Source organism: Scyliorhinus canicula, chromosome 13 (genome assembly GCF_902713615.1).
Source record: "Scyliorhinus canicula chromosome 13, sScyCan1.1, whole genome shotgun sequence".
NCBI classification, from domain to species: domain Eukaryota; kingdom Metazoa; phylum Chordata; class Chondrichthyes; order Carcharhiniformes; family Scyliorhinidae; genus Scyliorhinus; species Scyliorhinus canicula.
The window spans coordinates 97,334,484-97,358,858 of record NC_052158.1 but is presented as its reverse complement, the minus strand read 5'-3'; the positions used below and the strand labels follow the sequence as shown (position 1 = coordinate 97,358,858).

Here is a 24,375-nt window from a genome sequence, read left to right as displayed (position 1 = left end):
CATCATATTCCGAGGTACCAATCCAAGCCCTAAGTTCATCTGCCTTACCTGCTACACTTCTCGCACTAAAACAAATGCACCTCAGACCACCTGTCCCTTTGCAATCATCATCTCTTCCCTGTCTACTCTTCCCTTGGTCACATTGAGTTTATTATCCAGTACCTTACTGGCTTTAGTTGCTGCCTCTTTACTGACCTCTAACTTCCTAACCTTGTTCCCACCCCCCTGCCACATTAGTTTAAAACCTCCCCAACAGTGTTAGCAAAACCACCCCTGAGGACATTGGTTCCAGTCCTGCCCAGGTGTAGACCATCCGATTTGTAATTGTCTCACTACCCCCAAAACCAGTTCCAATGTCACAGAAATCTGAACCCCTCCCCCCTGTACCATCTCTCAAGGCAGGTATTCATTCTGACTATTCTAAAATTTCTACTCTGACTGTTTCGTGGCACTGGTAGCAATCCTGCGATTACTACCTTTGAGGTCCTCCTTTTAAACTTATCTCCTAACTTCCTAAATTCTGATTGTAGGACCTCATCCCGTTTTTTACCTATATCGTTGGTGCCTATTTGTACCATGACAACTGGCTGTTCGCCCTCCTCCTTCAGTACGTCCTGCAGCCGATCTGAGACATCCCTGACCCGTGCACCCGGGAGGCAACATAACTTTTGGGAGTCTTGTTTTCAACCACTTCCCTTACATTTGAAACCCCTATGACTATAGCCCTGCCAGTCTTTTTCCCGCCATTCTGTGCAGCAGAGCCAGCCACGGTGCCATGAGCCTGGCTACTACTGCCTTCCCCTGGTGAGTCATCTCCCCCAACAGTATCCAAAATGGTATACCTGTTTTGGAGGGAGATGACCGCAGGGGACACCTGCACTGCCTTCCTGCTCTTTCTCTGCCTTTTGATCACCTATTCCCTGTCTCCCTCACCAATCCTAATCTGCGGTGTGACCAACTCACTGAACGTGCTATCCACGGCCTCCTCAGCATTGTGGATGCTCCAAAGTGAGTCCATCCGCAGCTCCAGAGCCATCATGCGGTCTAACCGGAGCTGCAGCTGGACACACTTCCTGCACATGAAGGAGTCAGGGGCATCGGCCGTGTCCCTGAACTCCCACGTTGAGCACGAGGAGCATTGAGCACGAGGAGCAGTAGCCTCCGGGGTGTTAATGGTGGGAGATTTAGCGATGGTAGTGCTATTGAATGTTAAGGGGTGTATTATTATATTCTCTCTTGTTGGAGTTGGTAATTGTCTGGTAGTTTTCAGGCATAAATGTTACCTTGGAGCAAGGCTGTAATGAAGTCAGTGGCTGAGTGACCTTGGCGCAATCAAAAATGAGCATTGGTGAGCAGGTTATTACTGCTTTAGTTCCATTTGTTAATACTGTCAACAGGGCATCCTTTTGCTGATGTTCGAGAGTAGACTGATTTTTTTTTCCTCGCTGTCTATGGACAGGGCATACCTGGGCAATTTTCCACAATGTTGAGTAAATACCAATGTTGCAGTTGTGCTGATAAGGCTTGACTGGGGGGCAGCTAATTCTGGAGTACAAATCTTCAGTACAGTTGCCAGAGTGATGTCAGAGCCCATACACATCTGTACACAGAGATACACAGAGATGTCAGAACCTCAGAGTAATGTCAGAGCCCATACACATCTCTGCACCCAGTGACTTCAGCCTTTTTGTGATATCACGTGGACTGTCTGAAGTCTGGTTTCTGCGATGATGGGAACCTCTGGCGGTGGCTGAGATGGGTTATCTATGAGGCACTTCTGGCTGAAGCTGGCAGACAATGCTTCAGCCTTGTCTTTCGAACGAGGATTGGGATACTTGTGGAGCTTCTTTCTCTGGTTATTTTTAATGGTCCACTAGCATTCTGCACGGAATGTGCAGGAATTTAGAGATTTGATCTGCTGTGGGCTCATTTTGCCCTGTCCACTGCATGCTGTTTCTGCTATTTAGCATGCATGTAGAACGCAAAGCTGTCTCAAAGCTGTCTGAGGCATTCAAAGGCAAAATTCTATGAGCACAGTGTAAACATGTCCCACAAAGAAAAAGGGTGGCATTGCCAAATCTAGAGACCCCTGGTTATCCAGAAACGTACAGGCCACGATAAAACTGAAAAAGAAACAAAAGGGAAAGAGTTGATGGATATTTTTGCGAATGGAAAACAGTTGTCAGTGGTGTTCCTCAGGGCCCAGTGTTTGCGCCCTTGTTATTTGTTGTCTCTTTCAATGATTTACACTTAAATGCGGGTGTCAGGGTTGGTAAATTTGCAGGTGGCACAAAAATTGGTCATGTAGTTGACAGTGAAGAGGATAGTTAGCGACTCCAGAATGATATCACTGGTTTGTTTGAGTGGGCAGAGAAGTGATAAATGGAATTCAATCCAAAAAAGTGTGAAGTAATGCTTTTGGAGAGGGCAGACAAAGCAAGGGATACTCAATAAATGGGAAGATATTGAGAAGATTGAAGAAATGTGAGTCCTTGGAGTGCATGTCCACAGATCCTTGAAGGTGTCAGGATTGGTGGGCAAGGTGGTCAAGAAAGCATGTGGAATGCTTGCCTTTATTGGGCGAGGTATTGAGTACAAAAGCAGGAATGTAATACCAATACTGCATAAAACACTGGTTAGGCCACAGCTGGAGTTTTGTGTGCAGTTCTGGTCACCACATTACAGGAAGGATATAATTGTTCTGGAGCGAGTGTGGAGAGGATTTACAAGAACGTTGCCAAGGCTTGAAATTTGCACATATGAGGACAGATTGGGTAGGCTAGCGTTGTTTTCCTTAGATCGAAGGAGGCTAAGGGTGATTCAAGTGCACAAAATTATGAAAGCCCTCGACAGGCTAGACAGGAAAGACTTGTTTCCTCTCACTGAGGAGTCAATTACTAGGGGGGTATAGATTTACTAGAGGGATATGAGGGTGCTCTTTCAGGGGGTCGGTGCAGACTTGATGGGCCAAATGGTCTCCTTCTGCACTGTAGGAATTCTATGGTTCTATGGAGGGAAACAGTTTTTCACCCAGAGGTCGTGGGCATCTGGCATTCACTGCCTAAATTGGTGGTTGACGCTAAAATGCAACTCATTTCTAAGGTACCTGAATCTGTGCCTGAAGTGTTGTGACTTGAAAAGATGTGGACTAGGTGCTGGAGAATGGATCGAATTGAGCGGTGAGTCTTTTTTCTCCTCTTTGGCCGATGCAATGGCCTCCTTCTGCTTCGTAAAATTTATTTTGTTCTCTGGTCTTGTGTTGGAGCTTCACATGTTAGCACCCAGTTTTTAGGTATGCCTGGTGTTACTCCTGGCATGCCTCATGGTCCGCCTGGCTGGTAGAGTGAGAGATATTCGAGATCATGGGATTACAGATTGTGGTTGGATACAATTTTGCTGCTACTGATGACCCACAGTGCCTTATGGGTGTCCAGTTGTGAGTTACTTGACCTGTTCTGTACTTGCTCCATTTAGCACTGCACTCATGCCACACAATATAGTTGTGGTGTGATCGAGCCACTCTTGTTGGTACGCATTGAAATTCCCCACCCAGCATACATTCTGTGCCCTTGCTAGCCTCAGACCCTCCTCTAATAGTGTTGAATAATGAGGAATGCTGATTCATCAGCTGAGGGAAGGCAGTAGGTGGTAATCGTCAGAAAGTTTCCTTGTCTATGTTGGTCTTGGAGCTATTAGACTGAATGGAGAGTCTGAGGACACACCGGGAAACTCTCTCCCAAATATGTATCACCTTCTATGGTGGGACAGGACATAACAAGGGATGGCGATGAAGTGGTCTGGAACATTGGCTGTAAGGTATGCTTTGGTTAGTATGTTTGAGGCTGTTGCCTGTCCAGTCTGTGGAACAGCGCTCTCATTTCTGCCACAAGTCCCTAGCTGTTAGCCAGGAAGACTTTGCAGGGTTGATTGAGCAGGATGTGCCATTTCCAGTGCCTTAAGTTGATGCCGGGTGGTCAACTGTTGTGATTCCTTTTTGTCTCTTGATGGAGGTAGGTAGGTGGATTGAACACACTAAATTGCCCCTTAATTGGAAAAAAAAAATGAATTGGGTACACTAAATTTGGGGGCAGCACAATAGCATGGTGGTTAGCATAAATGCTTCACAGCTCCAGGGTCCCAGGTTCGATTCCCGGCTGGGTCACTGTCTGTGCGGAGTCTGCACGTCCTCCCCGTGTGTGCGTGGGTTTCCTCCGGGTGCTCCGGTTTCCTCCCACAGTCCAAAGATGTGCGGGTTAGGTGGATTGGCCATGCTAAATTGCCCGTAGTGTCCTAAAAAAAAAAGTAAGGTTAAGGGGGGGATTGTTGGGTTACGGGTATAGGGTGGATACGTGGGTTTGAGTAGGGTGATCATTGCTCGGCACAACATCGAGGGCCGAAGGGCCTGTTCTGTGCTGTACTGTTCTATGTTCTATGTTCTATGTCTCAGCAGTTTGGCACAACTGAATGGTTTGTTAGGCCATTTTAGAGGGCAATTAAAAGTGAAGCATGTTGTTATTTTAGAGCCGTGCACAAGTTCATAAGGAGCAGATAGGCCATTTGGCCCATCGAGTCTGCTCCGTCATTCAATCATGGCTGATTTCATCCTGGCCTTAACTCCACCGTACTGCCCATTCGCCATAGTCCTTCAACCGGTTACTAACTCCTCAAATGTACTCATTGTCCCAGCATCCACTGCACTCTGCGACAATGAATTCCACAGATTCACAACCCCTTTGGGAGAAGTAATTTCTCGTCACCTCTGTTTTGAATTTGCCACCTGTCACCATAAGTATGACCTCTCATTCTAGAATGCCCCACAAGAGGAAGCATCCGCTCCACGTCTACTTTATCCATATCTTTTAGCATCTTGTATACCTTATATATATTATGGCCTGAAGTCAGACTGCCAGTTCAGTAGTAATGTGTGTAGTTTAAATCTAAATGAATTTGACGATTGATTTCATTGCAAGTTTATAATCTCTTTGTCATTGTGCATTAGAAACACAGACAGACATTCAGCTGACAGTGCATAAACATGTTATGCACATTGATCATAGTATAAGAAGTGCGTGTGCTTAAGAACACCACGTACATTTTATATGGTGATTAACTAGTTACTTCAGTACATTGAACCCGAACTAAGTCCAGGTAACATTGACCAACTCCTTTTATCATTGTGGCCATGTAGTTTAGATATAAACTTGAAACGGTTCCTGATGGAAATAATGGTGTACGTTGATAAGACAAATGCGGCGCACACAGTGTGTATGAATTTTCAAAGGATGTTTCACATAAATGGTTTATTAGGCACATTGCACAGAAAGGAATATAACAACATAGGAACGATCAAAACAGACTGCAGCTAATATACCTTTTCAGATCAGAGGGATGGAGATGGAGGTGTTTCTTAGAGGTATATTTATAAATGATTTGAACTTGTGCATAGAGTGGGCAGTATTAAAAACAAATCAGCACTAATGTGAAGAAAACTTTATAAGTAAGTGATATCAAGGGATAGACAGAAAAATTAGTTCAGCAGATAGATGGCAGAAAAGGAAAACAATCTGAAGGGTGATTTTGACTTCCTCTGCCTGGCAGAAACAAGCAAATAGTGCATTTGAAATGACACTCAAATTCCACACTTGCTTTTTCATATAAAGCTTTCCCTGGAGACAGGTGGCTGGACAATGATTTCAGCCAGGCACCATCCCATACAGTGCTCTAGTTCAAGAGTGGGCATTAGGTTACATCTTTGTTACCTCCTCCTAATCAATAATTAAATGTGAGATGCTTACAGAACATGATGAGCACTGTCCACACTATGTGAACTAAAACATAGAACATAGAACAGTGCAGCACAGTACAGGCCCTTCAGCCCACGATGTTGTGCTGACCATTTATCCTAATCTAAGATCAACCTAACCTACACCCCTTCAATTTACTGCTGTCCATGTGTCTAAGAGTCGCATAAATGTCCCTAATGACTCTGACTCCACCACCTCTGCTGGCAATGCATTCCACACACCCACCACTCTCTGTGTAAAGAACCCACCACTGACATCTCCCCGATACCTTCCTCCAATCACATTAAAATTATGTCGCCTTGTGACAGCCATTTCCACCCTGGGGAAAGGTCTCTGGCTATCCACTCTATCAATGCCTCTCATCACCTCTTTTATATCTCTATCAAGTCACCTCTCTGCCTTCTTTGCTGCAGTGAGAAAAGCCCTAGCTCCCTCACCTTTCTTCATAAGACATGCCCTCCAGTCCAGGTAGCATCCTAGTAAATATCCTCTGTACTCTCTCCAAAGCAACCATATCCTTCTTATAATGAGGCGACCAGAACTGGACAAAATAGTCCAAGTGTGGTCTAACTAGGGTTTTATAAAGCTGCAGCAAAACCTCGCAGCTCTTAAACTCAATCCCCCTGTTAATGAAAGCCAACACACCATATGCCTTCTTAACAACCCTATTAACCTGGGTGGCAACTTTGAGGGATCTATGTACGTGGACCCCAAGATCCCTCTGTTCCTCCACACTTCCAAGAATCCTGCCTTTAACCCTGTATTCAGAATTAAAATTCGATCTTCCAAAATCAATCACTTCACATTTATCAAGGTTGAACTCCATCTCCCACTTGTCAGCCCAGCTCTGCATCCTGTCAATGTCCTGTTGTAACCTGCAACAACCCTTAACACAATCTACAACTCCCCCAACCTTCGTGCCATCGACAAACTTACTAATCCACCCTTCCACTTCTTCATCCGAAGGGCCTGTACTGCGCTGTATCGTTCTATGTTCTATGTTCTATGTTCATTTACAAAAACCACAAAGAGCAGAGGTCCCAGAACAGATCCTTGTGGGACACCCACTGGTCACCGATCTCCAGGCGGAATACTTTCCATCCACTACCACTCGCTGTCTTCATTCGGCCAGCCAATTCTGTATCCAGACAGCCACATTTCCCTGTATCCCATGCCCCCTAACTTTCTGACTGAGCCTGCCATGGGGACCCTTATCAAATGCCTTACTGAAATCCATATACACCACATCCACTGTCCGAGCGTCATCAATGTGTCTCGTCACATCCTCAAAGAATTCAATGAGGCTTGTGAGGCATGACCTGCCCCTCACAAAGCCATGCTGACTATCTTTAATCAAACTATGTTTTTCGAAATAATCATGAATTATATCTCTCCGAATCCTTTCCAATATTTTGATCACCACAGACATAAGACTGATGGGTCTGTAATTCCCAGGGGTTTCCCTCTTCCCTTTCTTGAACATGGGAACAACATTCACCTCCCTCCATTCATCCGGTTCTACTCCAGTGGAGAGTGAGGATGCAAAGATCATCGCCAACGGGGCACAGCAATCTCCTCCCTCACTTCTCATAGTAACCTTGGGTATATCCTGTCAGGCCCAGGGGACTTATCTACCCTGATGCTTTTCAAAATTTCTAGCACATCCTCCTTCTTGATATCAACCTGTTCAAGTCTATTAACCTGGTTCACACTGTTCTCATGAGCAACAAGGTCCCTCTCTCCAGTGAATACTGAAGCAAAATATTTATTTAGGGCCTCTCCTATCTCCTCAGACTCTGGGCATAAGCTCCCTCCACTATCCCTGATTGGCCCTACTCTCACTCTGATCATCCTCTTATTTCTCACATAAGTGCTTGGGGTTTTCCCTAATCCTTCCCGCCAGGGGTTTTCATGCCCCCTTCTAGCTCTCCTCAGTCCATTTTTGAGTTCCTTCCTGGCTACCTTGTAACCCTCTGGAGCTGAGTCAGATCCTTGCTTCCTCAACCTTCCTCAACCTTACGTGAGATTCCTTCTTCCTATCGACTAGAAGCTTCACTTCTCTTGTCATTCAAGGCTCCTTCACCTTACCATTCCTTCCTCGTCTCAGTGGGGAAAAACTATCTAGCACTCAAAGCAAGTGCTCCTTAAACAACCCCCACATTACTGTTATGCATTTCCCCAAGAACAATTGTTCCCACTTTATGCTCCTCAACTCCTGTCTAATAGCAGTATAATTTCCTCTCCCCCAATTAAATACCTTCCCATACTGTCTGTTGGTTTCCCTCTCCATGACTATGGTAAAGGTAAAGGTCAAGGAGTTGTGGTCACTGTCACCGAATTGCTCTCCCACTGAGACATCTGACACCTGGCCTGGTTCGTTGTCGAGCACCAAGTCCAATATGACCTCCCCTCAGTCAGCCTATCTACATATTGAGCCAGGAATCCTTCCTGTACACACCTGACAAAATATGCTCCATCCAAACTATTTGCACTAAGGTGGTTCCAGTCAAAATTAGGGAAGTTGAAGTCACCCATGACAACAACTCTGTTACTTCTGCACTTTTCCAATGTGTTCCTCTATCTCTCTGCTATTAGAGCGTCTGTAGAAAACTCCCAATAATGTGACTACTCCTTTCTTGTTTCTGACTTCCACCCATGCTGACTCAGTTGAGAAACCCTCCTCAACTACCTTCTTTTCTGCAGCTGTGGTGCACTCCCTAATTAACAGTGCCACTACCCCTCCTCTTTCACCTTCCTCCCTATTCTTCTGAAAACATCTAAACCCTGGAACATCTAACAACCATTCCTGCCCTGTGAAATCCATGTCTCCGTAATGGCCACTACATCGTAGTTCCAAGTACTGCTCCATGCTCTAAGTTCATCTCCCTTATTCCTGACACTCCTTGCATTTAAACAGACACACTTTAACCCATTCCACTGAGTGCAACTTTGCCCTATCAATTGTCTATCCTCCCTCACAGACTTGCTGCATACTATTTCTGCCTATTCAACAGCTATCCTATCCTCTGATCCATAGCGCGGGTTCCCACCCCCTGCCAAACTCTACCGAAGATCTCTAGCAAACCTCCCACCCAGGATATTGGTGCCCCTCCAGTTTAGGTGCAATCCGTCCTTCATGTACAAGTCCCACCTTCCCCAGAAGATATCACAATGATCCAAATATCTGAAGCCTTCCCTCCTGCACCAGCCCTGTAGCGACGTGTTCAGTTGCATTCGCTCTCTGTCCCTTGCCCCACTTGCACATGGCACCGGTAGTAACCCTGAGATCACTACTCTGCTTGTCCTGCTCTTTAGCTTCCAACCTTCCATCCTCATCCCTTTTCTTAGCTATGTCGTTGGTGCCAATGTGCACCACGACTTCTGGTTGCTCCCCCTCTCCCTTAAGAATCCTGTAGACTCGATCCGAGACATTCCCGGCCCTGGCACTTGGGAGGCAACACAAGTTCGCGACCACAGAATCTCCTATCCATTCCCCTAAATATTGAGTCTCCTATCACTATTGCTTTTCTATTCTTCCCCCTTCCCATCTGAGCCACAGAGCTGGGCTCAGTGCCAGAGACCTGAGCGCTAGGGCTTCCCCCAATAAGTTATCCCCCCAACAGCATCCAAAACAGTATATTTGTTTTGATGGTGAATGGCAAGAAGGATCCCTGTTGTGTCTGCCCGTTCGTTTTCCTTCCCCTGAATGTAACCCAGCTACTCTTGTCCTGTACCTTGGGTGTGGCTACCACCCTGTAACTCTTCTCTACCACCCCCTCTGCCTCCTGGATGATCCAAAGTTCATCCAGCTCCAGCTCCAGATCCCTAACACGGTTTCTGAGTAGCTGGAGTTGGGTGCACTTCCCGCATGTGCAGTCAGCGGGGACACTGGTGGTATCCCTCACCACCCACATCCTAATGGAGGAGCATGCAACTGCCCGAGCATCCATCCCCTCTGATCTGAATTCACAAAGAGATTTAAAGGGGGAAAAAAAGAAAGGATTAAACACCCGTTTGGCCCTTTAAAAAAAAAATATATATACTGTTGCTACTCTCCCAAGTGAACCCTCTAAAATTGGTGATTCTGCAAAATGGTACAATGATAGCTTGCTGCCCCCAAAAACCAAAACAAACACAAAAAATAAAATTTAAAAAAATTTAAAAATTACAAAGCCCTTGCATAAACAACTCTTACCTTACAAAATGTAGCTGCCCTGTGAACCAACTGGAACTCCGCCCTCCGACTCTGCTCCCAGTCAGCTGCACTCTGTAAACTCCCGACTCCCTTCACGCTCTTTGAGGTGACTGTACATTAACTGTTGGCCCAAATCCCCAAGGAGGTTCAAAGGGGCCCGATATCTGGGATTGATAATGTGCTGGAACTGCCTTCCATTTGGTACCTTCACGAAATGTGGTGAGCCCAGATTCTTTCAAAAAAGCACTTCCCAATGATTTGAGTGCAGAGCCCTGATTTGTACCCTCTCACTTCAAAAATGAAGCTACTTCACATCAATATTCATGTTATCATATCACCATAACTTCAGATATGGTTGTCACTTTAACATGAGGGAATACCATTTGAATAATAAAAGCAGAAAATGCTGGTTAAACTCAGCAAGTCTGGCAGCAACTGCAGAAAGAGATATAGAATTAATGTTTCAAGTCCATATGTCACTTCTTTGGAGCGGAAGGGGGTAGAAATGCCGATTTCAATGTTGGGACAATGTGACAAGATTAAAATCATGCTTGAGATACAAAATTGTGACATGCAGTATCAGGACAATTAACGTGTTTAATAATTAATGTGCCTGCCACTGTCATTTTGACAAAAGATTTTCAATTTACGTATTTTACAACTTCCCTATTGGCTGGGGAGGCTCAGTGATGGTGAAACTACCGACACACAGGGGAGAACAGATAGGATACAGTCCTTGTACTGACAGTCAGTATTATTTCTTTGCTCGTCTTTCTGTTGTTAAACTACCTCGCACTTGGAGCACAGCAACTTTAACAGTTGGAGAGCAGAAATCCAATTTACAGAACTACTTCTTGGTGCAAGTGCATGCTATAAATGCCTTATCAAAACCCCATTATCCAGTTCATTTTGCAGGTTCATCCATTAGCAAATTAAATTAGCAAAGTGTAATGTTTTCCATGTCAAGTGTAAAAGACCTTTAGTGACAGTAATGTAAGGCATGGTGGCTGGGGATAGCAGGTCAAGATGATTTAACTTTAACCGTCAGTTCAGACATGGGAAATCACATGATTTGACCTGACAGTATGTGAAATTATCTGAACGTCAACTTGAAATGTACCCAACAAGGGTTTTCTTTTGTGATATAAACTATGATTATTACCATAATAATAAATCTTTCAAAAGCCCAATTGTGCCAAGGGAATTACGACACACATTTAGTTGGTGCTAATGAAGGCAAAAGGATAATACAAATGCATGGGAGACAAAAGAAATTTGAACGATATCTGAGCATTGCATCATCACAGGCTGGAATTTACTCGAATCGGCGAGCAAACAAACTGCATTTCTGTTTGCCAGCTTTGCTTTTGCCTGTTTAATTTGTGTGACTTTCTCCACAGGAAATTTAGAAATTTAAATTAGCAATCTTGAGTGAAGGAACCCCTTGTGGCACAGTGAGTACCTCGCTGTGAACCTGAAGCTCCAGGTTTGAGTTACTTTCCAGGATTTGGTGGTCATGTATTATGATAGGGATATATTAGGAAATTGGGCCCAGAATTGGTTCCACAATGTAACAGGAAATTTAGGGGTTAAAACAGACTGAAAAAAAACTAGTAGCAGCGGAATCAATGGATTACACCCATACCTGGCTGAGTCACGTGGTCCCATTTGAAATTAAATTTGTGAGGGAATACATAAGGTGATTTACATGAAATCCATTGTCATTTGGGACAACCTTGCTCGACAAGCCATTATCCCATTATAGAGTTTGATGACCCATTTCCATCAATGGAAGGTCAAGTGCATGTGAATGGCGTAGCACTGCCTTTTTGTGGGCAATCAAGTCCACATTACAGTTTGAGTTCCAGTCTGGATATTCCAGGACAGGACCTTTATTTGAAGGGCTGGATGGAGCTGGGAGAAAGAGAGAGAATCAATTTGAGTCAAATGGAGGTGAGCGGACATGAAACAGGTCTTGATTCCTGCTGGCTGAAGGATGTAAGCAACCATGGAACAGGTCATGAAAACTGCCACACAGAGAGAGAAAGCTTTGAGAAAGGAATCTGAAAGAGATGTCCGAACAGAAGAAAGATTTCTTCCCAAATTCAAGTGTGGTTTTGCCTGGATATGTCAGTGGAATGAAAGCTGTATTATTTATGCCAAGCATTATTTAATGGGAAATAATGTTAAGGTTAAGAATCTACATGTAATCTGTAATCTGGTATGTCAGAAATGCGAAGTTTGAAATGTTAAATATTATTTTCTTTTGTTTTAGTAAAGTATTTTCATAAAATAACCAGGCTAAATTTTTGATTCATGAATGAATCTATCTTTCTGCACAGTCTTGAAACTTAAAAATGTGAAGCGTCTGGTTCACCCTCTTAACCTTTTGTTGAGGGCTGACTAGGCTGACTAGGTTGAGTATCAACCTGTGAAACCTTCCAATGTGCCGATGGCAGGAAGTAAGAGCATGAGTATTTCCTCATCAGCCATGCTTAATGTGGAGAAAGGGTCCCTCAAGCTACAGCCTTTGGCAATAGGCTGGTGACCTGTTCCAGGAAAAACTAACCATAACAGGTATCAGCATGTGCTTTGTCTGCCTCTTCATAGAATCATAGAATTTACAGTCCTGAAGGAGGCCATTCGGCCCATCGCGTCTGAACCGGCCCTTGGAAAGAGCACCCTACCCAAGTCCACACTTCCACCCTATCCCTGTAACCCAGTAACCCCACTGATCCTTTTTGGACACTAAGAGCAGTTTAGTATGGCCAATCCACCTAACCCGCACATCTTTGGACTGTGGGAGGAAACCAAAGCCCACGCAGATAGTGGGAGAATGTGCAGGCTCCGCACATACAGTGACCCAAGGCCGGGAGCGGTGAAGCAACTGTGCTAACCACTATGCTAACATGCTGCCACTCTTGTGTCACCATGCATGGAAAGACCTCTAAGTCTAAATCTGGAGCTAGTTTCTCTGATCCCCCAGCCATGTATTCCTCGGTGACACACCATCAGCCGGCAGCGACATTCCCTACTCTGGCCGCTTGTCAATGGGACTTTCCATTGAAGCCACACCATGCTGCCTGGAAACCCGCAAACAAGGGTGAGCTGCCAGCAAGGATAGAGAATCCCAATGGCCAGAGAATTCCGTCCCTAAGCTCCACTTGAGAATCTGGGGTCTGTGTGAACAGTGCAAGCAACAGTGTTTCTCCGCAAGTAATCATATTGAAGTATTGTGAATGAGTAACATAGAATCTGAACCAGGAACTGATTTTTAAATGCGCCAGAGCCGGGGCTGGGGGCAGGCAGGCCCACAGTTAAGTGCCACTTGCTGTCGTGCCAGTTTGGTGACAATATTAACTGCAAGCCATTTTGGCAAAGGCCAGGTCAGGTTCAGAATGACTACCAAGTAGTGAGCAGCCAGTTGAGGGCAATTGCAGTTCTTGTGCTGGGTTTCTAGTTGGCAGTGTAGGTAACATTGGCACGGATCGTGGTCAGGCACCCATGGCTGGTTCATTCAGGAAATGTGGACTGGGGGGGGGGGGGGGGGGGGGGAGAGATTCTGGATTGGGGGAATGGGGGGGAGGGGGAGCTTCACCAGTGAGGGAACACCCCCTGCAGAAAGTCCCCCAAGGCTGTGACCATTTAAAGTTCTAAAAATGGATAAATCCTCTTCGGGGCCATCACCATGTTGGAGTTGTTGATGTTTCAGTGCTGGGTTGGGGGGGGAGTCCTCCCATTGACCGGTCAGTCTTGGGAGCTGCGTGGGGTATTTTTATTTGTAGTTGATAAATCTTGCAGTGTGTGTTTATACAAATGTTAACTGAATTCTTAGAATAAAGCTTGTTTTTTTTTCAAAATTAAAAGTGCCTAAGAAGGCAGGCCCTTCTACTCATCCTAGCCAAAATCAATAAACAGTTATAGATCAGGTGAATTCCATAATATACTTTGGAGCGTTCTAAACCCTGGCCCATAACACTATGACACCACGACAGGAACTTCATGAAATCTAATACATCGGAATGGGGAGCCAGCTGGAGAGATGCTGGTTTCATGTACTTTATGGAGGAGTGGTGGATTGCAGACAGCAACATCCAGATCTTTGCATTACATATTGCGGTTATCACCTAAAGCTGTTGTCAAATTTGTGTATAAATAAAGGTGAGCGGCATTAGCCTGGCTGTGATTTTTACTATGTGGTATGGCCTGTTATGTTGGGTTTTTTCTTTTTCACAGGAAGGTTGTGAAGCTCGAGGTTGCTGCTGGAAACCAGTAACTGTTGGAAATGGGCCTTGGTGCTTCTTTGCTCTGAATATTGGATACAAGATGCAGGAAAGTCAGAAGAAAACTCAAGCAGGTCTGCACTGTAGCTTTATAAGATCTTTATGAGAGTTGAATGTTTTTATGGACGAGTGCATTTAACCCAGATCCTATTTTGTAAAAGGGTTTGAAACTCTGCTGCACCGTCTACCTTCACCCTCCATCTATGGAAATGACACTGAACGATTGCTGCTGACTGCAGAAATACAGACTGCAAATCGCTTCCGATTCAAGGTCAGCATGGCTTAAAGAGAACTGAAATCTTTGGGTTTTCAACTACCATCCTTTTAACACAACTGCACAATGGATTATCCATTTCTTTTAATTCTTAAATTTTAGTACTTATTTTTTTGTCATAGACGGAGGAATAAATGAAAAAATGTAGATAGAATGAGGAGAAGGCCAAATAATGCTTTTTGACACTGAGAATATGTTTATATCAATAGTAAAATATGTTTTTAACTTAACCTTAAAGGGTAACACCGAATGTACAACTAAGATGCTAATGTGTTCACATCACAAAATGAGGCCATTTGGCCTGCCATGTCTGTGCTGGCCCCTGAAGGAATAATTCAGCTGGTGCCCCCCCACCTGCCTTTTTTCACCATATATTTCCTTATTTTCTTCCTTTTCAAACAATAATCCAACACCCTTTGAAAGCTTCAGTTGACCCTGCCCCACCATGCTCTCAGGCAGTGTGTTCTTCATGTTGCCATAGTTTCGGTTGTTAATTAGCATAATTCTGTTCCCACTGGTTTTCTCGCTCCTCCCACCACTGAGATCCGTTTCTTCCTATTTATTCTTTCTGTTCAAGATTTTGAATTCCTCTTATCAGAGCTCCACTCAACCTTACCCTCCCCAACATAACAGACCCAACTTCTCCGACCTTTTTATATAACTGAACTTCCTCCAAGCTGGACACATGAATCCTTTCTGTACGCTCTCTAATGCCCCGAACAGGACACAGTACAACCAGTGTTTTGCTCAAGTTTAACCTTGCTTTATTTAGTCATAAAGTCATAGAGCACAGAAGAGGACCTGTGGCTTATTGAGTCTGCACCGACAAAACTACATAAATCTATAGTAATCCCACTTTCCAACACTTGGCCCATAGCCTTGAATGCTAAGAAATCTCAAGCGCTCATCCTCGTACTTTTTAAAGTTTGGGAGGTTCCTCGCCTCTACTACCCTCGAAGGGGTGTATTTCAGACTCTTACCACCCCCCACCCCCCCAACATTCACCCCACCTTCTGGATGAAAAGATTCTTCCTCAAATCTCCTCCTACCCCTCATCTTATGCTCCCTCCTTATTGTTAATCCTTCAACTAAGGGGAACAGCTGCTTCCTTGTCACCCTGTCCTTACCGCTCATACTCTTATACACCGAGTCAGATCCCCCTTCAGTCTTTTCTGCTCGAAAGAAAACTATCTGAGCCTACCCAGCCTCTCTCTTCATAGCTCAAATGCTCCATCCCAGGAAACCCTGATGAATTTCCTCCACCTTCTCCAGTGCAATCACATCCTTCCCATAGTGAGGTAACCCTCCCGGTTACATCCTCCAAATAGTTGGGGGGAATGGGGCTATGTTCCCACGCCTGTGAGAAAACGGGCACGAATCACTCTGGACTTTCCTGGAGAAAGTCCAGAGTGATTCTCCATTTTGAAGGGGGCTGGAAGGGCCCCGGATTAGTCCATGCAGCTGCCAATATGGGGCCCTCTACTTGCGGACCGGCCGCGGGTCTGCGCATACGCGCGGCGACCTCCTGCAGCAGCGGCCCCGCGCAACATGGCAGACCACACAGCGGACATGCCCCGTCAATATAGGCTCCACCCCCCCAGATTGCATGTCCCTGCCTATCGGTGGCCCCTGATCACAAGCCTAGCTGTCCTGAAGGCTGCTCCCCCCCCCCCCCCCCGGTGTTGGACTCCCCCTGCCCCCCACCAGGGTATGTCTGCAGCCGCCACTCTGGGTGCCCGCCGGGTGGAACCTTGAGTGAACTACACCAGCGGGAACTCGGCCAGTTGTCGGCAGAGAATCGCCGCGGGGGCTTCTTTCAATGGACTCCGACTGGCATCGCGTCGACCGCGTCCAGGCGATTTTGACGATTCTCCGCGGGAAGGTGTCCCCATTCTCTGCCCCTGCGCCGAGCGCGATTACGGTGCGGGGGGTCGGAGAATCCTGGCCTTGTTAGTTAAACATGATTTGCCATTCACAAAAACATGCTGGCTTTCCAGATATGATACTTTTCGATACGGTGCATCAGAATATTTGAAGTATCAAAATAATTAGCTGCAAAACAAGTAATTAAAATTATTGGGCAGCAACCTCATGGTTTTTGCTAATATCTTAGTGAACAGATTGGCATTTAAGGCATCATTTTATGTTATTACTATGTGCTTCGAACATATACTCATTGTTATTAACTGTCATGTTAAGATTACAGATGCTGACAAGCGTCGATTTGAAGTTCTGCATGAAAGCATTAAACCATTTGGGGGTCCTGCAGCATCAAACCCGAATTACGAAGTTGAGCTTAATGAGAATCCTTTTGGAATTATAATCAGGAGAAAGTCCACCAGAACAGTTCTGTAAGCAATTTTCTCCGTGATACATATTTGAGACAATGCTGACACAAAATATTCATAATAACCGTATTATTACACTGACATGAAATTCTTCTGACTGCTCTTTTGTGGGATTAAAAGTCAACATTTAAAATCGTGACAAGGAATTTAATATGAAAGCGTTTATGTTGCTAGGTTTGCTCAGTACAATTTAAAGGCAAAAGTGATATTGCTGAAATAGAACAGGCCCAATTGGCTTATTTGCAGCAATTCTAATCAGAATCTGTAGAAGTATATTTTATGTGCTGCCTCTTAATTTCTCATGAGTGTTTCCGCAACTCCATTCTTTTTGCTGTGAATTCAACACATAAACACTCCCAGTTAAACAAAATTGTCCCAGTCTCTGGTTGTGCTTGAACCTTATATTTGTCAACTCATGAAGCACAGTAACCTATTCAGAATCTCCAAGCACTCCCTCAACTCTACCGCACGTCCCTGTCATGTTAAAAAAATTAGATCACATATATTTCAAGCCTTTATTTGAATTCATAAACCGCTTTGTTCTCACTGGAACGACTGAGGTCGAGGGGCGACCTGATAGAGCTCTACAAAATTATGAGAGGCATAGACAGAGTGGATAGTCAGAGATTTTTTTCCCAGGGTAGAGGGGTCAGTTACTAGGGGACATTGGTTTAAGGTGCGAGGAGCAAGATTTAGAGGAGAGATAATAGGCAGGTTTTTTGCACAGAGGGTAGTGGGTACCTGGACCTCGCTGCTGGAGGAGGTGGTGGAAGCAGGAACGATAGTGACGTTTAAGGGGCAGCTTGACAAATACATGAATAGGATTGGAATAGAGGGATAAGGACCCTGGAAGTGTAGGAGAGTTTAGTTCAGACGGGCAGCATGGTCAGTGTAGGCTTAGAGGGCCAAAGGGCCTGTTCCTGTGGTGTATATTTTTTTGTTCTTTGCTTAAATTCTGTTTAGATCTTAGTGGCGTAGAGCTCTATATCCTGGGGGGGTCATCCATATCAATCTTCCGTCACGATCCTTCAATGTGGCGTGGTGTTTTTTCCCTCCGTAAGCTAGTCTCACTCTTTCTGTAAAATATAGAAAATCTTTTTGGGTAGAATAGATTAGCCAGCTGTCCACTTCTTTTGATGCAAGCATAATGAAAAGGTAAATGTTATCAGAGCATAAATTCCAAAGAGCAATCTTGTGTGTGTTTACAAAGCCACAATTTATTTTATGCTAGCAATCAGAGCATTTTATGGGGTATGAGCAATCATTCACTTATCAGCAACCTTAGAAATACATACACTGGAGCCAGAAGCCGAGTGGGTGCGTGCGGAGGAGGCCTCCTGCATGGGAACCTCCCTCCGGGCCCTCGCCACGGCAGCACTCCCATCCCCACCCAAAAAACACTCCAGCAGCCCAGTGGTGACAGCCACCCTCCAATCCTGGAACCAACTGCGGCAGCAATTTGGCCTGTACAAAATGTCGGACAAGGCTCCCATCTGCAACAACCATAGGTTCAAACCAGCACTGACTGACGCCACCTTCAAAAGGTGGAGGCAGGACGGGGGGACACTGAGAGTCAGGGACCTATACACGGACGACAGGATCGCAACACTAGACGAACTGACAGAGAAATTTCAGCTAGCTGGGGGGAACGAGCTACGGTACCTGCAGCTCAAAAACTTCCTACGAAAGGAGACAAGGATGTACCCACAACCGCCACGACAGATACTACTGGAAGACCTACTGGACGCAAGTATCCTAGAGAAAGGGAACTGTAGTGACATGTATGACCGACTGGTAGATAGGGACGATGCCGTACTGGACGCAACAAGAAGGAAATGGGAGGACGACCTGGGGATGGAGATAGGGTGGGGACTCTGGAGCGAAGCACTGCATAGGGTCAACTCCACCTCCACATGCGCAAGGCTCAGCCTGACGCAACTAAAAGTGGTACATAGAGCCCACTTAACGAGAAACCGTATGAGTAGGTTCTTCCCGGAGGTGGAGGACAGATGTGAGCGATGCCAAAGAGGCTCGGCCAACCACGCCCACATGTTCTGGTCTTGCCCCAGACTTGTGGAGTACTGGACAGCCTTCTTCGAGGTTATGTCCAAAGTGGTGGGGGTGAGGGTGGAGCCATGCCCGATAGTGGCGGTCTTCGGGGTTTCAGACCAGCCAGATCTATTCCTGAGGAGGAGGGCGGACGCCCTTGCCTTTGCCTCCCTGATCGCCCGCCGTAGAATCCTGTTTGGCTGGCGGTCAGCAGCACCGCCCAGAGCTGCAGGCTGGCTGTCCGACCTCTCTGAATCTCTCCAAATGGAGAAAATCAAATTCGCCATCCGAGGGTCAGACGACGGCTTCCACAGAACGTGGGAGCCATTCATGCAATTGTCCGGGACCTGTTTGTGGCCAACGTACAAGAGGAAGAATAGTCGGGTGGCCAAGAATCAGGGGAAAATGGACGGGAATCGGGGGAAGGTAGCCGGGGGGGGGGGGGGGGGGGGGGGGGGGTTACGGGCTCGTTATGGGGGTTTGATGGCAAGCCAAGGCCCAAAACCAAACTATAAATGCCTATAAACATGTGCCTCGGCCATATTGGGGAAGGTTAAATATGTATGCTGGTTAAAGGGGGCGGCCACAATTGTTGTTATGAAGATGCTTACCTGTAAATATTCATGTTAAAGTTTTGTGTTTTCTTTTTTTCTCTCTAATAATTTGTAATTTGTCATATATAAAATATGAAAACTCAATAAAAAACATTTATAAAAAAAGAAATACATACAGTGTTCCAAAACTGAGGAATATGAACCTTTCCTAACAGATTAGAATTGTCGCATGGCCTAAAGTTTCTGGTAGTTTGCATTGGTTTTATCAGCATGACCTGGCAGAAATCAGAAAAGCAGCATAAAAGATTTGAGAATTTTACATCAAGCTTCCACTTTCTTTAGTGCTTGTTAAAGTTGGACCAGTCCACAAAACGCACCCTGCCCCCAGATCAAAATGCTAATTTTTTATGATAAACTCATTCTCAGTATTAGTAAAATCTCGCAAGGTTACCACTCCCAAATATATTAATGAATGTATTTTAATGAAAATTAAAAATAGTAAATAATTGCATTCTAGTGAACTGATCAATTACGTGGTTCATACATAAGACCCTCAGGGTTAATTTTGGTAACTGCAGTGCATGATTGAACTATCCCTGTTACTTCCAGTGCAGACAACATACTAAATGCTACCTATTCATTAATATTATTGTATCATACAGCCATTGCCAAGGTGGCCTCGTGGTATTGTGATTGGACTAGTAACCAGGGACCTAAGGTAATGCTTTCGTGATAGGTTTTGAATCCCACCAAAGCAGCTGGAATTAAAAGTCTAAAGATGACCACGAAACCCATTTTGTTCACAATTTCCCTGTAGGGAAGGAGGTCTTTCACCTTTACCTGGTCTGACCAGAACCTCACAGGTGGTCCATAATTCTGAAAGACCAGCTAGCCTGCACTCCTAAAAGACAACTGCATTTTCAAAGAGCTGGATCAGGGTGCTAGCATTTCTCCTACAACTGTTTTTGATCTGAGAAGTATTGAATGATGCTACAGCATGGGAGACAACGGGCTCCAGGATTTTCCAGTAATGCAATGGAGGCCTTGTTCATGAATTTACAGTGGAGGAGAGATGTGCACTATCCACAGGGGACCAGGAGCCGATCCCACGAAACACTCAGAACGCTGTGGGACTAGATAGCCATGGTGGGCAATGCAATGAGTCAAGCTCAAAGGGTCTGGATGAGGTTGTGAAAAAAAAATATCAATGACTGAACACCAGTGGTCAGGGTCTGTGAATTTGTCTGCAAATAGTGATCATAATATGATTGAATTTTACATTGATTTTAAAATTTGTTTTGGATTGTTTATCTTGTATTGGATTTTATTTTTACCTTGTAGCCAAGCAGATGTATAATGGTCAATATCATAGGCAAGGTGATGTGTGGTTCTATTGAATCAGGAATTGGCTGTGCCATCAAGATGATAAGGTACTGCAGAGTTACCTACAGAGTTGTCTAGCAATTGGAAGCATCGCTTCAGTATACCAATCATCTGATTCATATGGCAGCATGCTTTTATTGTGTGCAGTTAGGCATTGGAGACACGAGCCATTGGAGACACGAGCCAGTCGGCTGTCAACCAGTTAGCCACCTTTTGGTTTGCTGTGATAGCACAAATGTAGATGACACAGAGAAATGCCACATAATTAAGGCATTACGATTTCTGCCAGGATCCTGGGCATTGACCTGCGTGTTTCTATACATATGGTTGCAGACCAACCAACAATTGAGGGAGTGGAATACCTTTCAGTTGCTGTGTACCTCAAAGTTGACATTCAGCACCTGCAAACCAATGTGTGTAGAATGAGTGGCACCCTGCGCCATGGGGAAACCCACAATCTTGATAATGTTCCATGCTCAATCTCTGCTGCTCTTTGACAAGTGAGAATGAAGTATAGTTAGGTCGCTTTGAATAGAGACACTATGTGACCTCCACTATGAAACAGGGGATAGAAAACTGTGAGATGGTGCAAATATCTCCAGCTCAAATCTGGAAGGAGGCTGATGAATAAGAGTTGATGGCTACACTCATCTTCATTGTAACTGGCAATATAATCTTTGACCCGCTTTGAGGTTTCAATTACGTCTGCAGCAGTTGGCAGAATTCAGTGAGGTCATCTTACTGAAATGGAGACATCTACCATTTTGATTCTTGCTGAGGTACAGATAGGAAAATTAATCACACAAGACCCTAGGTCGATATAACTCTTTGCTGAGACCCCTCCTCCTTTTTCTCCTTCTCCCTCTTCCAATAGCTTGTTCTGCTCTGTTTTACCTCTGCTTATTTGCCTAGTCACGCTGTACTCCAAGATTAATGCCAACTCCTGCATCATACCTATAGTTAGCAACTATGAGTGGCTGTTGAGTAAAAGGTTAACCCTAACACTACTCGAATAATAGCTATTGAGCATGTGTGTAAGGAGCTCTGTCATAATAATATCACTCAAAGAGATGAGTGAGAAGAACCAAAGAGCGGGCTAGTATCTCTGTCCTGATATTCTCTAATCTTGTATATAGTTAGTTATGTGAACAGAAGTACTTTGAGGAAGGATTTTTGCCTCCAACATAATATCTTACTCAGGAAAGACACCCTAATTCTTCCAAGACAACCGAACAATAATAGAAGTACCAAATCCTTAACACCTGCCGCACCTTTCTGTGCAGATTTTAGCAAGTTTAGAGAACACAAGAAAATCTAATCACTCATAAATCACAGCAGCCAGTCAGAATCAATCATTAACTAATCTGAAAATAGTTGATGATGCCTCCACATGGCAGGGGGGTGGGTGGGGGATGGCTGGGTGGGGAGGGGAGGGGGAGCTCTTTCCTGCTGCTAGACATATGTTCAGCTGGATGAGATTAAGTGACAGGTTTAAATGAATGCCGAGCTCCAGATTGGCAGTCTGGCATCAACGCAAGATTTCCGGCTGATTAACATCATGATCTGCCTATCTGAGTATGTCTGTCGGGTGTTCACTGTGTGCATGTAAATACCCTTGCCAACATGGCGCCTGGCAGGGACTCGCACCAAAAGTGCGTATGCCATTTTAGACTTCAAAGGCAACATGACGCATCCAAAAAATGTGAGATAGAAATTTAAATTTTGCAGCATGTTTGCAATGAGAACAGCAAGTTTGGTTAGAAATTTGATCCATAACGTCAGTTCAGAAAAAGAATGCAATTTTATTTTGCGCCCAAATTGCCAATTGTGACCAAAATGGAAGCTGCACCACAGAATGTAATTTCCTGATTCAGAATGAGTTTGTACTTTGAAAATACATTTTATCAACTCATCACATTTAATGGCAAAGCAATATAATCAGACAGTATTTTGACCTGTAACTTATCTCAGACTAATTGTATATTTCCTTTAATAAACGGCAATTAATTATTAGTTATTAAATTCATAGCGCATGAAGCAAGATATTGGAAATGTCATATCAAACCACTATTGACCTTCTTCCAGGGCACTTAAGGACTCAATTTATCCCCTCTATGCTGAATTTTAGTTAGTGCATAAAGTAAGATATTGGAAATGCCATATCAAACCACTATTGACCTTCTTACAGGACACTTATGAACTCAATTTATCTCCTCTCTCTGCGGAATAGAAGTTATGTGAACTGTGAAATCTTAAACTACTCATTGTAATATCTTTCACAATATTTCTTTTATTGAGAGAGCGAGCTTGGTGCTTTATTTTGGTTATGAACAATTACAAAGAGCAGCACAATATCTTTGTGCGCTGTAGACTAACATACATTTTCCAATTCCAAATGTTTCAAGTAGCACTTCATGCAGAATAAAAGAATAATCGTATTTCTGCCCATAGGTTTGACACTTCAGTGGCACCATTGCAGTTTGCTGATCAGTATTTGCAAATAACTGCAAAGCTTCCCAGTCATAACATTTATGGACTAGGAGAGCATGTTCATAAACACTATCGCCATGACACCAACTGGAAGACCTGGCCTATCTTCACCAGAGATGCATTTCCTAATGGGGTATGAAAACCGTTTCAATTCAGGTTTCTTTTCAATAATACCATCTGATGATTCCACTTGTCATGTTTTTTGCACTCCTCTTTTATCCTTATTCTTTGCGGGGCAGCAGGGTAGCATGGTGGTTAGCATAAATGCTTCACAGCTCCAGGGTCCCAGGTTCGATTCCCGGCTGGGTCACTGTCTGTGTGGAGTCTGCACGTCCTCCCCCTGTGTGCGTGGGTTTCCTCCGGGTGCTCCGGTTTCTTCCCACAGTCCAAAGATGTGCGGGTTAGGTGGATTGGCCATGCTAAATTGCCCGTAGTGTCCTAATAAAAAGTAAGGTTAAGGGGGGGGTTGTTGGGTTACGGGTATAGGGTAGATACGTGGGTTTGAGTAGGGTGATCATGGCTCGGCACACCATTGAGGGCCGAAGGGCCTGTTCTGTGCTGTACTGTTCTATGTTCTATGTTCTATGTTCAACTGGTAAAACAACTCATCAGTCCCACTGCAACAGTTACAATTATGTGGGCACAGTAAGATGTCTTACACCAGGTTAAAGTACAACAGGTTTGTTTCGAATCACTAGCTTTCGAAGTGCAGCTCCTTCCTCAGGTGAAACCAATTCTAAGTACTCAGAAGTCTGTGTGAAGTCAGCATTTGTCTCAGAAGGTTATGGTTTAAGCCCGACTTCAGAGTTTTGACTGTACGTATTGAGGCTAAAGCAGGTCTTGTAGTGCAATGGGTAGTGTCCCTGCCTCTGAGTCAGAGGCTCTGGGTTTGAATCCCACCCCCCGACTTTGTTGAGTATGGCTTGTAAATCCTTCCAGCATGTGCCAATAGCAGGTGATAAAATTGGGAGAGTTAGGATTAGGTTAGGGTTAAC

The 24,375-nt window shown here is 44.7% G+C and overlaps 1 protein-coding gene across 6 annotated transcripts in view; it reads left to right on the top strand.

Annotated features, from left to right (window-relative positions):
• Positions 1-24,375, top strand: part of si (sucrase-isomaltase (alpha-glucosidase)) — a 200,304-nt gene that overhangs the window by 15,865 nt on the left and 160,064 nt on the right. For all 6 annotated transcript variants that reach the window (XR_005462898.1, XR_005462899.1, XR_005462901.1 and 3 more), the window contains 4 exons: positions 14,236-14,356; positions 14,444-14,553; positions 16,756-16,907; positions 23,342-23,513. Coding sequence is in view for 2 of the 6 variants with exons in the window: in XM_038816696.1 (XP_038672624.1) it covers positions 14,236-14,356; positions 14,444-14,553; positions 16,756-16,907; positions 23,342-23,513 (555 nt within the window). In the remaining 4 variants the exon portion in view is untranslated. The remainder of the gene's footprint in view (positions 1-14,235; positions 14,357-14,443; positions 14,554-16,755; positions 16,908-23,341; positions 23,514-24,375) is intronic.